The sequence below is a fragment of the Oncorhynchus kisutch genome, linkage group LG7 (genome assembly GCF_002021735.2).
Source record: "Oncorhynchus kisutch isolate 150728-3 linkage group LG7, Okis_V2, whole genome shotgun sequence".
In the NCBI taxonomy this organism is placed as follows: Eukaryota; Metazoa; Chordata; class Actinopteri; order Salmoniformes; family Salmonidae; genus Oncorhynchus; species Oncorhynchus kisutch.
Window position 1 is genome coordinate 1,979,271 of NC_034180.2, and position 15,750 is coordinate 1,995,020.

The 15,750-nt window shown below is 48.9% G+C and overlaps 1 protein-coding gene across 4 annotated transcripts in view; it reads right to left on the bottom strand.

Moving 5' to 3' along the window:
• The window catches only part of LOC116352875 (zinc finger protein 827), an 86,266-nt gene that overhangs the window by 48,996 nt on the left and 21,520 nt on the right, over positions 1-15,750 (bottom strand). For 3 of the 4 annotated variants that reach the window (XM_031828359.1, XM_031828361.1, XM_031828357.1), the window contains exons 2-4: positions 12,614-13,939; positions 7,799-7,974; positions 6,797-7,304 (exon numbers count right to left, since the gene is read on the bottom strand). In XM_031828359.1, the coding sequence (XP_031684219.1) occupies positions 6,797-7,304; positions 7,799-7,974; positions 12,614-13,939 (2,010 nt within the window). The remainder of the gene's footprint in view (positions 1-6,796; positions 7,305-7,798; positions 7,975-12,613; positions 13,940-15,750) is intronic. The other variant, XM_031828358.1, reaches the window with a different exon arrangement.

The window sequence follows — 15,750 nt, forward strand, 5'->3', positions numbered from 1 at the left end:
CACTACTACGACTACTGCTGCCACTACTACGACTACTGCTGCCACTACTACGACTACTACTGCTGCCACTACATCGAATACTGCTGCTGCCACTACTACTGCCACTACTACGACTACTACTGCTGCCACTACTACGACTACTGCTGCCACTACTACGACTACTGCTGTCACTACTACGACTACTGCTGTCACTACTACGACTACTACTGCTGCCACTACTACTGCTGCCACTACTATGACTACTACTGCTGCCACTACTACGACTACTGCTGCTGCCACTACTACGACTACTGCTGCCACTACTACGACTGCTGCTGCCACTACTATGACTACTGCTACTACAATGACTACTACTGCTGCCACTACGACTACTGCTGCCACTACTACTGCTACTACAATGACTACTACTGCTGCCACTACTACGACTACTGCTGCCACTACTATGACTACTACCACTACTACGACTACTGCTACTACAATGACTACTACTGCTGCCACTACGACTACTGCTGCCACTACTACTGCTACTACAATGACTACTACTGCTGCCACTACGACAACTGCCGCCACTACTACGACTACTGCTGCCACTACGACAACTGCCGCCACTACTACGACAACTGCCGCCACTACGACTACTGCTGCTGCTACTACTACTACTGCTGCTACTACTACTACTGCTACTACGACTACTGCTGCTACTACTACTACGACTACTGCTGCTACTACTACTACGACTGCTGCTGCTACTACGACTGCTGCTACTACTGCTGCTGCTACTACTACTACTACGACTGCTGCTACGACTACTGCTGCTACTACTACTACGACTGCTGCTGCTACTACTACTACTACTACTACTACTGCTGCTACTACTACTACTGCTACTACTACTACTGCTGCTACTACTACTACTGCTGCTGCTACTACTACGACTGCTGCTACGACTGCTGCTGCTGCTACTACTACTGCTACTACTACTGCTACTACGACTACTACTGCTACTACTACTGCTACTACGACTGCTGCTGCTACTACTACTGCTACTACTACTGCTGCTACTACTACTACTACTACTCCTACTACTGCTGCTGCTGCTGCTACTACTACTACTGTTGCTGCTACTGCTACTACTACTGTTGCTGCTACTACTACTACTACTACTGTTGCTGCTACTACTACTACTACTACTGTTGCTGCTACTACTACTACTACTACTGTTGCTGCTACTACTACTACTACTACTGTTGCTGCTACTACTACTACTACTACTGTTGCTGCTACTACTACTACTGTTGCTGCTACTACTACTACTACTACTGTTGCTGCTACTACTACTACTGTTGCTGCTACTACTACTACTGTTGCTGCTACTACTACTACTGTTGCTGCTACTACTACTACCGCTGCTACTACTACTACTGCTGCTGCTCCTGCTACCACCACCAATCACCATAGTTTAAGCTGTTATTCATGGTGATGTGCTGTGCCTAGGTTTATTTCACCCAAAGAAAATGACAGAAGTCGAATTACAGTACTTTCCCTCTGCACACGCTTTAGCACTCTGTAGCACGTCAACTTCCCCCCGAATGCTGTCGGTTATTTCCTCAACTCTGACCTAAACACCAACAGCCATCTCTGGGTGACTGGGTGATGTGATGAGTAGCTTTCTGCCTGGCCTGGTCTGAGTGAATGGAGATGTAACCCATCTCTGCTGCCAGTGTAGCAGGCGGGGGCACCTTCGTCAGTGGCAGCCTCCTGTGTGTAGTAAAGGTTCCTTCCTGGCCTGAGTGAATGAATATGTATCCCATCTCTGCCGCCAGTGTAGCAGGTTTGTGGCAGCCCCGTGTCGTGAGTAGCAGTTTTACTGTCTCTGGCTGAGAGGTGACTATCCATCTCTGCCTGCCTTCAATGTAGCGGTTCAGTGGCAGCTTCCCCGTCGTGTGTAGTAGTAGTACACTAGGGTTCATCCTGTTTCTGTCTGTCTGTGACCCAGGGGTGATGGTGCTATCAGCCTGTCTCTGTTATCACGCCCTGTTGACATGCCACCAGCCAGCCAGCCGGACACTGCTCTCCCTCTCTCTTTTTTTCTCTCTTTTTCACGCTCCACCTCAGACTCTGGCTTTCTTGTTCTTTTGTCCCTTTTTCTACTCCTGCTGTTTATTTTTAGCTCTCCCTTTCCTCTCCATCCACCTCTCCCTCTCCCCCTTGCCTCTCCCTCTCCCCCTTGCCTCCACCTCTCCCCCACCTCTCCCCCTCGCCTCCACCTCTCCCCCTCGCCTCCACCTCTCCCCCTCGCCTCCACCTCTCCCCCTCGCCTCCACCTCTCCCTCTCCCCCTTGCCCCTCTCTTTACTATTGTCGCTCTCCTCTCCAGCCACACTTCCTTCCTCTCGCCTCATCCGTCTCTCTGCCAGACACTTGTCCAATGCGCCTCACCTCTCGCTCCGCGGCCGGGCCTGCCGTCAAATAACTTCATTAGCTTTCCACCTCTGTCACGCTGGCCTGCTCCCCCTCTAACAACTGGCTCCTGTTTTCTCCAGGAGGAGAGGAGAATGAGGTGGCTGCTGGGATAGTGTCTGCACACACACTCACACACACAAACAATGGGCAGGCAGGTGGAGTGGAGGGCAGCAACAATAGCTGACCGCGTGTGTACTGAGCGTCACAGAGTAGTGTAGATACTGAGGGCTGACAGCAGAGAGGATGGACCAGAGGTCACATATGAGAAGTGTTGACTGACTGGCTGGCTGACTCTGTTCACGTGTCGTGGTCGAGAGGAAAATACATTATTGAGAAGAGGTTGTAACATGTGTCTGCCCACCCCGACAGGTGTTGTCAGATGAATCTTAAACAATATTTGAATGAGAGAATAGGTGACTGGATAACTTACAGTATATTATGTAGACATATTGATTGGGTATAAAACGTGTCAACTCACAAGCACACTCGCACACAGACAAACACACACTACATCACTAAGATACTCCAACTGCATCAAACACTGCATCCAACGCCTTCGCTCTTTTTCTCTCTCTTTCACTCTCTCGCTCTCTCCTCTGAGATAAATAAGACACCCTCAACACCAACGACACTTCCTCCCACAAGCCCCCGCTTCAGCGGCATGCCAATTATTCACACCCGGCCCGGGGTCACGCTCGATGGCCACCTCCAAACGGGGTCGCAGCGCCATTATTACCCATCTGAGGGGTCCTGCGAGTAGCGTCCTAACCGGGCCCCATCCACGCATTTCAAAGTACCTCCGCAGACTTTCATCTTTCCCCTCTCAAATCAGAATGTGGAGGGTCACACTGGGTAGGCTGTAGGTTGTGTCAGAGTTGCCGTGCGGGGGAGAAATCAAAGGGGATTGGTCAGAACAGGGCAGCCTAAAAAAGAGATGCCTGGGGAGTCAGCTCCTACTCGCTCTTTTTTCCTCTCTCCTTTGCCGTCTGTCACTTTATTTAGATATTTTTTTATCAGTTCAATTCAATTCAAGGGGCTTTATTGGCATGAGAAACATATGTAACATTGCCAAAGAAAGTGAAGTAGATAATATACAAAAGTGAAATAAACAAAAATGAACAGCAAACCATTCAAATGTCATATTATGTCTATATACAGTGTTGTAACGATGTGGAAATAGTAGAAGTACTAAAGGGAATGTAAATAAACATAAATATGGGTTGTATTTACTGGTTGCCCTTTTCTTGTGGCAACAGGTCACAGATCTTGTTGCTGTGATGGCACACTGTGGTATTCCACACAATAGATATGAGAGTTTATCCAAATTTGATTTGTTTTCAAATTCTTCGTGGATCTGTGTAATCGGAGGGAAATATGTGTCTCTAATATGGTCATTTGGCAGAAGGTTGGCAGGAAGTTAGGAAGTGCAGCTCAGTTTCCACCTCAGTTTGTGGGCAGAGTGCACACAGCCTGTCTTCTCCTGAGAGCCAGGTCTGCCTACGGGGGCCTTTCTCAATAGCAAGGCTATGATCTCTCCCTCCCTGTCTTTTTACCCCCCCCCCTTTCTTCTCTCCATCCTCCACCCCTCCCCCTCTGTCTTACAGCCCTTCTCTCCATCCTCCACCCCTCACCCTCTCTGTCTTACAGCCCTTCTCTCCATCCTCCACCCCTCACCCTCTCTGTCTTACAGCCCTTCTCTCCATCCTCCACCCCTCACCCTCTCTGTCTTACAGCCCTTCTCTCCATCCTCCACCCCTCTCCCTCTCTGTCTTACAGCCCTTCTCTCCATCCTCCACCCCTCTCCCTCTCTGTCTTACAGCCCTTCTCTCCATCCTCCACCCCTCTCCCTCTCTGTCTTACAGCCCTTCTCTCCATCCTCCACCCTCTCCCTCTGTCTTACAGCCCTTCTCTCCATCCTCCACCCCTCTCCCTCACAGCCCTTCTCTCCATCCTCCACCCCTCTCCCTCTCTGTCTTACAGCCCTTCTCTCCATCCAACACCCCTCTCCCTCACAGCCCTTCTCTCCATCCAACACCCCTCTCCCTCTCTTACAGCCCTTCTCTCCATCCAACACCCCTCTCCCTCTCTTACAGCCCTTCTCTCCATCCTATACCTCTCTCTTACAGCCCTTCTCTCCATCCAACACCCCTCTCCCTCACAGCCCTTCTCTCCATCCTCCACCGCTCTCCCTCTCTTACAGCCCTTCTCTCCATCCTCCACCTCTCTCTTACAGCCCTTCTCTCCATCCTATACCTCTCTCTTACAGCCCTTCTCTCAATCCAACACCCACTCTCTCCATTCTCCACCCCCCTCTCTCTCTTACAGCCCTTCTCTCCATCCAACACCCCTCTCCCTCACAGCCCTTCTCTCCATCCTCCACCGCTCTCCCTCTCTCACAGCCCTTCTCTCCATCCTCCACCCCTCTTCCTCTGTCTTACAGCCCTTCTCTCCATCCAACACCCCTCTCCCTCACAGCCCTTCTCTCCATCCAACACCCCTCTCCCTCACAGCCCTTCTCTCCACCCAACACCCCTCTCCCTCTCTTACAGCCCTTCTCTCCATCCTATACCTCTCTCTTACAGCCCTTCTCTCCATCCAACACCCCTCTCCCTCACAGCCCTTCTCTCCATCCTCCACCGCTCTCCCTCTCTTACAGCCCTTCTCTCAATCCTATACCTCTCTCTTACAGCCCTTCTCTCAATCCAACACCCCCCTCTCTTACAGCCATTCTCTCCATTCTCCACCCCCTTCTCTCCATCCTCCACCCCCTCTCCATCTCTTACAGCCCTTCTCTCCCCCTTACAGCCCTTCTCTCAATTCAACACCCCTCTCTCTTACAGCCATTCTCTCCATTCTCCACCCCCCTCTCTCTTACAGCCCTTCTCTCCATCCAACACCCATCTCCCTCACAGCCCTTCTCTCCATCCTCCACCGCGCTCCCTCTCTCAAAGCCCTTCTCTCCATCCTACACCTCTCTCTCTCTTACAGCCCTTCTCTCCATCCTCCAACACCTCTCATAGCCTCTCTCTCCATTCTCTACCCCTCTCTCCATCCTCCACCCCTCTCTCTCTCTTTTACAGCTCTTGTGGGATTGAGACAGGCACTGTGACAGCAGTGGTAAATCAGGAGATGAGCTGCTGCATGTACACACTCAATCGCTCTTGGCAGGGAGGTCAAAAGAAAGAGTCCCGAGGTTCCCCTGAGAAGAAGCTTTACCCCCCCCCCCCCCTCCCTCCCTTTCTCCTCCTCTCTACCCTCCCAGTCTGCTGTACGGCCCAGCAAAGAGTGCAAAAGATCTGAGTAAAGCTTTGGGCCAAAACCCCCCTTCTCTTTTTTACCAACCGCGCTCAGAGATGATCATGAAAGCCCTCGGTAATCAAAAGGACCAGTATTCTATTAAAACATCGTTATCTCTAACATCACTCAAGTCCACTACTATCCGCTCTTTAAAAACAAAAGGGTTGTCCTCCCATATTTCAAATTCCCTCCGGTACTGCATGAATGACGCCGCCCTTGAACTTAGATGTCCGCCGCCCGTCCGACACTCTACACTGGGCTGACATTGTGAGAGAAGAAGCCATCTTGGCTCCATCTCCTCTGGGACTTTCCTGGCTTGATTGCGAAGTCTGGGAGTGAAGTGAGACTGGCACCAGGGGGGCACCGGCGCGGAGCCGAACTGGAGGGGGAGGGGTTAACTAAGCCTGTCCAGTCCCTCCGCGGCGCACATCGCACAGCGCATCCTAGCCAGGGTCACGGAGCAGAAGTTAAGGGCTCTAATCATTTCAAATTATGAATTCTTCTTAATTTATGAATTATGCATACATTTTTAATTAATCTAATGTTCCGAGGGTTTTCTACCCCCCTCCTCCCCCATCCCTTGTCCCTCACCTCCTTCAGCATCCCTCGTTCAGGAGATCTCAATCTAATTAGCTGGCATTAGGAGTTAGAGTGGCAGCCTCAACCCCGACCTTGGCACCCAACCCCGGGCACACCTTCCCCCATCAATCTTCAGCCATTGTCTCAAAGTAACTGATCCTTTGCCATCGTCACAACACGGTGGAATGCATCTCAACAAACCTGATATAATACCTAGCGTTATTCTGGCTAACGATAGCGTGTGTGTTGTTGATGAGGTTATTGGAGAGACAAAGCGGAGTGTTGGGGTTATTGGATTGGTGAGTTGACGTTCATTGACATTCATGACGAAACCCCAAGAAATATGCTAAGACAGTCAAAATGATGGCCATCTGAAATGGCCATCAAATGTTGCCCACCAGTCTAACACCTGGCCGTTAGTGAGTGTTGTTATTGACGGGAGTTGCTGTCATGGTTACCTGAGAGCTTCATGAGCAGGTCGGTGGCTGTCTTGGTGGTGATGTCCGGGCTGAAGAGGGACGCTGCCGTTGGACCTCCACCAGGACTGGACCGCACCCCCACCCCCAAGCCGACTCCCCCCATAGAGAGGTCCAGGGAGTTGCCACTGCTACCAGGCCGCTCCCGCTCCCTGTCCCTGCAAAGGGTGAAGGGCGATAGCACCGACAGCTCCCTCTCCTGGGGCTCTTCTTTTATATAGATGTGGTGGTTGGAGACTCCAGGGGAGCTCTGGTTCCCTGCGTCCGACTGGAGGGGGGATTCCCCGGGGTTGAAATCGCCCAGGAGTGACCCCTCGCCCTCCGTGTCCGTGGTGGCCTCTTCCTTGACCTTGACCCCGTCGGAGGCGGACCCAGAGCGGGGGAAGTGCTGGTGGCAGCGCATGTGGAGCTTGAGGCTGAAGTGGCGCGAGGAGGTGAAAGGGCAAAGTTCGCACTGGAACGTCTCGCCCCGGTCCTGATGCTGGTGGACCTGGGATACAGGGATAGGATGAGTGGTGGGTGTACCTCCGCATTGTCACGGCAACAACAGTCAAAGCAATGATGCTCATTTGAGGACAAGACACTGAAAATGTTCCTACGCTACAATGGAGTAATGCATCACCGTGTTGTCCATTCAACGTGTGTCAATGTTTCAGGCTAATTGAATCTGTCCCTATGCAAATAAATAATTGAAATAAAATGAGTAAAAGAGATTAAATAAGAGCGTAAAACAGTAAGGATTCCCTCAACACCTGGAGCTTCTCGCTCTTGTTAAAACCCCCTCTAGCTTTGGTCTACTAACTACAGTGTAATTTGAGGCACGTTATCCCGATACACTAGAGGTGACTTTGACTAGAGCGTGCACCTCCCTTCCTTTGAGCAATTAGTAGCATTAGCACCACTTCCACAATTACGACCTCAGGGGATGGCTAACACGATGAGGTCACAGGTCAAAGGAGGCATCACAGGCTCCCATCATCTCACCTTCATGTGGGACTTGAGATTGTCTTTGCGGGCGCAGCGGAAGGGGCACAGGGGACACTGGTGACTCTTCAGGCCGGTGTGGATCACCATGTGTCTCTTCCAGTAGCTCTTCCTCTTGATGACCAGGCCACACACCGGACACTGGAACGGCTTCCCTCCGTCCTCCCCCGGGGAACCTGGGAGAGGAGAGGAAAAAGAGGGGATGAGACATTTATTTATTTCACCTTTATTTAACCAGGGAGTTCCAGTGAGGTCAGAATAATTATTTACCAAGGGATACCTGGCTGAGAATGGCAGCTCAGTAAAAATACAAGTCATTTAGTGCATACAGTCCCCTGAACAAATACTTAAGCAATGCATCATTCCTTGCTTGATGTCAGTGCACCTATCTGATCTATAAGTGACTGGTAAGGTGTAAGTAAGGTTTCCACTTTATAGCTTTCCCCAATCCAGCCCATGTCAGATCTGTGATTACTTCAAGGAAGAAAAGAAGGAAGCTAGGAGGGTGAAGGATACATTTCTGAAGTATTGGAACAGGTCCATTTCTCGAGCTGGGAATTGCTTGGGACTTCACCACACGATATTATCACGATACAAAGGTGCCGATACGATATGCATTACGATTCTCACCATTCTATATGAATTGCGATTCCATATACTGCAGTTTTATTGCGATTTGATGTTCCAAACCTATTGCTCACCATATGTCTGCTGCAGAGAGACAAGAGAGAGAGAGCCATGAGAACACGAGTCTTGATCAGTCATGGTAATAAAAGTGCTGAAAACATCTTGGCTCCCTATTTAAAAAGAAGATGGAGAACAAGCTATAGGATCAGAAATACGTTAGTTATGGCGCAGGTACAGCCGACTAGCGCTAGCTAACACTACCTGGATTGTTTTTAAACAAATCCATACAATATCGTCCAAAAATAATATTGCGATATGCAACTATCGATCCCCCCCCAATCACTGGTCCATTTCTTCCTTACCAGAGAGGAGTTACGGACTATGGAGCCTCTCTAAGGTTACTGACTTTGTCACTATTCCCACACCTCTACTAGGTGAGACGCAACCTCTAGACACCTCAAGCTGAGAACGCTCAACAAAGCCTGCTGTGCGTCTGAACAAAATAAGTCAAACTCAAGGTTTTATTATCTCGATTATTGTTGTTGGCTTCATTTCCGGCCTCTATTACGCCGTTTAATTGGGCTTATTAGGACCCGGCATGATTGCATTACAAATTCACCACGGGCCTGTCATCGATGGCTTCATAAGTATTCTCCTCCTGTTCCTTGGAAAACATCTGGTAATCAGTGTTTGGTGAAATTACCCGCGCTCAGCCATTCATTGACCCCGGGTGTAAAACCTCGAGACTGCCTATTTGCAACAATAAACCGCCATCTGCGGCCCAAACGTCTGGAACGAGGGAGAGAAGAGAGGGGGAGAAGAGAGAGGGGGAGGAGGAGAGAGAGGAGAGAAGATAAACGTGGACTCCTTGCTCATTGGAGGATGTAGGGGAAGAGGTGGAGGAGAAAGAAAAAAGATGGAACAGCGTTTAACTGGTCAGTACGTCAGATAGCAGATTCTCTCTCTCTCTCTCCAGGGCAATCAAGATCAATTATCAAGAAATGTCTAAACTATGTAGAATTACACAGATTTATGTAACACTAAATATAGGCTAAATGTGTAACAATTTCATACCAGACCAGCCAACTGCAATAAAACAAACCAATCAATAACCAAGGGCATGTTTTTTCTGTCTGGCCAGCAGACAAGTAACTGCATTTGTATAGCATTCCACCGCGACCTTGACGGCTGCAGGTTACCGCCGACAACCCTTTTTAACATGCAGATCACAGAATATTGCATTGACTGCCTCTCTCCCTCTCATCCGTCTCAAGTCAATTTGATCCAGCCATTTTAGATTTTGTTTAAGGGTTACGACACAATCCTTCAAAAGTTCCCATCCATCTACCCTGGAACACACTCCACTGTTCTCCCTAAAGGCTGCTCATTTTGAGAGAGGAGAGGAGTTGTGTGTGTGTGTGTGTGTGTGTGTGTGTGTGTGTGGGGGGGGGGGGGGGGGGGGGTTAGCTACTCTTCTTGGGGTCCGGCAACATTAAGGCAGTTAAATACAATTATAAATATTACATGACATTACATTTCACAACCCATTAGGTGTGTCCTCAGGCCACTACTCTACTACCACATATCTACAACACAAAATCCATGTATACATGTGTGCAGAGTGCGTGAGTTAGCATGTAAATGCATGTGTCTGTGTGTGTTTGTCTCTTCTTAGTCCCTGCTGTTCTATAAGGTTTCATTGTATCGATTTTTTTAATCTGAACCTACAGCTTGTCAGTTACCTGATGTGGAATAGAGTTCCATGTAGTCATGGCTCTGTGTAGTACTGTGTGCCTCCCATAGTCTGTTCTGGACCTGCCCCGTGTAAACTGATGGGATTGTGTTTGGCTGGGAGTCTGCTGAATGCTGATCTGAGGACAGAGGAGAAGGCCCTGACTGCAGACTCCTCTGGCTCCAACCTCCACCAGTCTGTACAGAGGTGACTGGTAAAGGGAGGTTGATGGAGCCAGAAGAATCTGCAGAACAGACACGGATATGGACACTCGGTTTCTACTGTACACACCGCAGAGCCAAGCGCAATTGGTTTGGGTTGGACATCCTGCCAGGCCCACAGACCTTTTCCCAGACTCAGGCCAGACGGGGAGGGGGATTCTCTCTTCAAATACATGAATAAAATAAATACAAAACTAGAAACCTCACCAAGAGATTTTAGCCGTTTTATACTGAGAGTCACAGGGACCAGGGTTTGAGTCCCAGTCAGGGTACCCTACAAATTATACAACGGGTGGGTCAGATCTTGAATGCTGATTGGTTATTACACAAGTTACTACCAGCTAAATCTATGACGTTAAAATGCGCAATCCACTGTCTCATCAGCCCTGGCAGGGAAGTTATAAACTTGATCTCCACTACAAAAAGCATTATTATTTCACATCTAGTTTTCAACAGCAGAGATTTTTATAACCCTTACTGTCTCTCCGACACTTGCAACATTGTTTCAATATTCAAATTCGATTTCCAACTGTCCCATAGTAATGAACGTGTAGGGGTTGGGAGTCGGAACGAGAGAGAGGCAGGCAACGTTTCTCAGCCAGTCTAAATCATTCATCAGCTGGCATCATTTTTATGGACGTATACAAAGAAAAGTCCATTGAAAAAGGGTCAAACGAAACTAAGTGTAGCTAGCATGCTAGTCTTGTAACTGTAAAGTTAGCCGTTGTTGGCTAGCTAGCAAGCAAGGGATAAGAATGTTGCCAGCCAGTATGGCAATAGAACATTTACAACGAACGACTGGGTCGCGTGCATAGATACAGAACAAAAAGACTGAACGACTGGGTCGCGTCTCTGACAACAGAACGAACGACCAGCTGGTTTGGGTAGCAACTCTAGACTTGTTTCGGCACTATATCTTGTGGAAGGATGAAATAGTATGAATAAATTCATCAAAATAATGTTTTTAATGAAAATATGTCAATCATTATTTGAACATGTTGGTAACCGGTAACCCGTTGTATAAAAGTGATAATGCCCTCGAAGCCGGTGTTTGGAGGATATATTGACACGGTTTGCCGGCCCGAGACAAACCCGTGCCAATATATCCTACAAATGCTTTTCAGGCATCATCACTTAACTACATTCCCGTGTTAAATAGCCCCATTGAAAGCAGTGAAGGCATAGTTCTGCTATTGTTCATGATTGATGTGGTAGTTGAAATATATATTCTACTAAATTAAATCAGACCTATTCTTACTATATTGAACTACTTCAACTTCTATTCAGCTTGAAATCTTCATTTAACACCTTCCACTACTATAAAAAATACATTTTTGGACAGCTGAAACAAGCACACACATTTTCTTCAGGAAATGTTCCTATTCTAGCTTAGTCATTTATCTCAGTTTAGAAGAGTTCACTGCAAGCTGACTACTGTCTAGCTTCTGAAATCAACTTATTCAAGTATCTACAAAACAAGTTTTATAGGCAAAAGGAAGGTTTCTACATTTTTTATTTTACTGTCCCCTGTTCACAAATTATTATTTTGATTCGCATGATTCGATTCACCGCGATTGAACCGAATCCCTACCACTTTGACGCGAATCAGTAATACAGTAAATCAAATGTGTATGTCCTTAAAGTGATTAAAGGGATTCAACGTGTTAGAACATTTGCTTAGAGACCAGCTTTAATTCCATATAATAAGCAAAAGCTTGGAGAATATCTGTCAACGACAGTTTCCAAACAAGTTGAAAAGCTGAAGAGGATTTAATATCTGAGGACAGTTCAGGATGTGAAAGGGGAAATGAACTAGTACCGACAAACAACCTTGAAAAATGCAAGGTGAAATAACTGATTGAAATGCATAAAAAAAAATCTGCTGTTGTTGTTGTGTTCAACCTGGGAAGGTCTTCCACAACGGTTCATTGTTGTAGAAAACCTTGCTAGAGAAACAACACCTTCTGGGATTGATGGATAGCGGCACTTTGTTTGCCACAAGGTTTATACAAATGGTCCAGTGTTCTTAACAACGTTCCAATGTTCCGAACCTTGTCACGACGACAAAATGTAGCTGACATAATATCTTGATAAACTCACTATTACATTTACCAAACTGCAAAACAAAACAGAATGTAGCTTACTACTGAAAATCCAAAAACTCACCACAAGGCTTATAGACAACAAATTCCACCTCTGGAAGAAATTGTGTAGGGTCAGGGTGGATTAGCCTACCTGCTTGGCTGCTGGGTTTGGCCCTTCCCTTAGGGGTGGAGGGCAGCAGCAGGTCCATGGTGCTCAAGGGCCCTGTGGGGGTCCCTGCCTTCTGGTTCCTGTCCAGCAGGGGCTTGATGTCCTCCTGGATGGCCCCTCCTCCTGCTGGGGCCTCCATCTTATCAGCAAGGAGGTTCCCTGCCGCCCGGGCTGCCACCTCCTTGAGGAGCGCAGCCGAGGAAGTCATAGAGACCAGGGAGAGGAAGGAGGAGCCGGTGGAGGGTTGGTGTTGGTGGTCTGATGAGGAGGTGGAGGTGGTCTGGGAGCGCTCGCTCACCTTCTTGGACAGGGCGGCTAGCGTGGAGCTGGCCGACTGAGGGCTGAAGGGGGAGGTGAAGGCATCGAAGCGTACCGAGTCGTCTGTTCCTCCCCGGCTCCCTCCTCCCAGGGTGGGTACGGTAGAGCAGGAGGATGATGAAGAGGAAGTAGACGAGGCCACTACGGTGGCGTTCTTGTCCTGTAAAACCGCGTTGGCTGCCGCTTTCAGCTTCTGGATGGCCGAGTCCGGTGATAGGCTGGACCCGCCGCAACCCGCCGGGGGCCACTTCCCGTCACCGGCCACTCCCACCCACACGAAGCCAGCGCCATTGCTCGGGGTGACTACCGAGGTGAAGGGGTCGCAGGGCTCCTGCTTGATGGCGGTGGACGACATGGCAACAGAGGTGGGCGAGGCCGAGGCGGAGCCTCCACTGTTGTTGTTGTTGTTATTGGCCGCCAGTTTTCGGGCGAGGGCACTTAGCTGCTGAGCATGATGGGAGGAGGGGGAGAGGGTCAGGGCTGGAGCTAAGCCTATAGGGGGCGACTCTCCTCCCCCTCCTCTCACTCTCCCCAGAAGTTCCCCATCCAGCTTCAACGACCCAGCCTCTAGGAGGCGCCGCAGGTTACTACTCAGGGGTTTCCCCAGGGCCTCGGAGGCAGCCTCTCCATAGAGCGAGGATACCACGGAGGAAAGGGTATCTTGGGCAGAGAACACCCCTCCGTCCACCCCTAGGCTCAGGAGCTCAAGAGAGGCCCGGTGGTGGTGATGGCTGTGGACAGGCGTAGGGCAGCCCCCCAGGGAGCTCTCGGTTGAGGTGTCGGGGTGTTCTGGAGGTCGGTCTGGGGAGGGGGTGGGGGGGGAGCCCCCGTGGAGGAACAGCTCATGGTCGTCATGGATGTCGCCGCTGTACGACGACTCGGAGCGCGTGTCGGAGGCGTTCCCGTACCAGCCACCGCCGCCAATGCCACCGTCGTCCTCCACGGGACAGCAGACCCCGTCGGGCCCACCCTCCTCGACGCTGTCCACATCTACAGGAGAGAATAAGAAGAGACGTTTGGTGAGAGGGAAAGAGAGGTGGAAGGGATCATCATGGTCAGAGCTGAGGACAAACCAGGGTCACGTTCATTGGATCATAAACGGAGGGAAACGGGGAGGTGCAACCTGAAATGATCCAATATGAAAACATTTGTTTTAGCTTTTTCTGTTGCACAATGTTTTACTACAGTTTTCCCCAATGAACATTACCCAGGAAAGGACTGGATTTTGTCATTAAAGATAAACTCCAGGATCTTTAGCACAAGAAATCTGTAACATATAGTAGGATTACTTATTTTTTTACAAAATTGCGGGACGTAACATATCATACCAAATGATGACGTAGTACACAGAAAAAAACAGGGAACACTTTAGGCACTTGAGAACCAATTTCAAAACTACTGGCAAAAATTATACAAAAGTTTGAGAGCGCATCCTTAAATGACAATCTAGGAGGCATTGACTTGAACAGCCTTGACGTTGTAAATCAACAAGTCAGCAGTCACCTGTACCCTGGATTACAAAGTGAGCCAGACTACTACACTATACACTCATTCTGATGCCTCCTTATCACAAGTGAGCACTCTGAATTCTATTTACCAGCTAAGTACAAAGGGAACAGCCTATTCAAAATACCAAATAGACTTCGGTGCTCTCAGCAAGGGGTAACTCACTGCCTTGGCAATGACTGAAGAAAATCATAATAACACTGAAAAACCAAGGAGCTTTAATGCAACAAAATCCACCAGCTTTCCTCAAGCCTTTCTCTCAGCACTGAGAATCACCAGCAACGGTGGATACAATCATTTGAATGATTTCTCAATCCTTTATTTTCAACATATATTTTTTCCCAGGGTCAATTTTTTTTCTTCCCAAGGAGTTTAGTAACAGGGTTACCATGACGACAGGACCTTCCGGGAGGCTAGACAGCAAAGATTAGGGTAATGGAGGTTACAGAGCCTGTTTAATATTCATGAGGATGCAGATACCACCAGGGAGCCAATAAGGATAGGGTTAAGGTCACCCAGGGTCATTAATATACACTTGGTGTATCAATATTCATAAGCAAAACATTACAGCTTGCCAGACAAGGGCGAACAAAAGAAAGTGAGTATTCCTGAAACATATTAACCCCTTTCCATAAGAAGATGTCAGAAAGCAACAAGCCTGGGCAAAGAAAATGTCAAAACTTTACTGTACTGGGAGGAGGGGGGGGACAGTAGAGGGTTCAACAAAAAATAAACCCATTGAGCATCAACCGAAGAAAACAGAGCAAGAATAACAAAAAAAAGGTCAAGAGAAGCCGCGCACACACACACACACACACACACAATTTGAGCTCTCGTCTCTCTCGCTCACACACATCAAGGCTAGTCTTCACCTTGGCGACCCCATCTAAGAACACTGGTGGGTTGCTTCTCTGTTTACAGGCAGAGGGGAAAGCGGTTGCCTCAGCGACCCCATCCGCAGGGGTCATTAGAGTCAGCTCACATCTGGTCTGGTCGTCACCGACTATGGGCCAGAGAGGTGACCCCAACCGTGGCCCAAACACTCTGCGTACATGCACAGCGACAAATCTACCCACCACGCAGGGACGCTAGTACACACTCCATCTCACACACCACAGGACTCAGGACACACACACACCGTGGCAGAGGCCAGGGCAGGGACAAGAAGAGACTGAACACTTACAGGAGTCAGGACACTACACCTTACAACCAGAGACCTGACCTCTCTTTTTTACAGAGTTTATGATGTGTGTGTGTGTACCCGTTGCGTGTGTTTCTATGCACTGTGTGTGTGT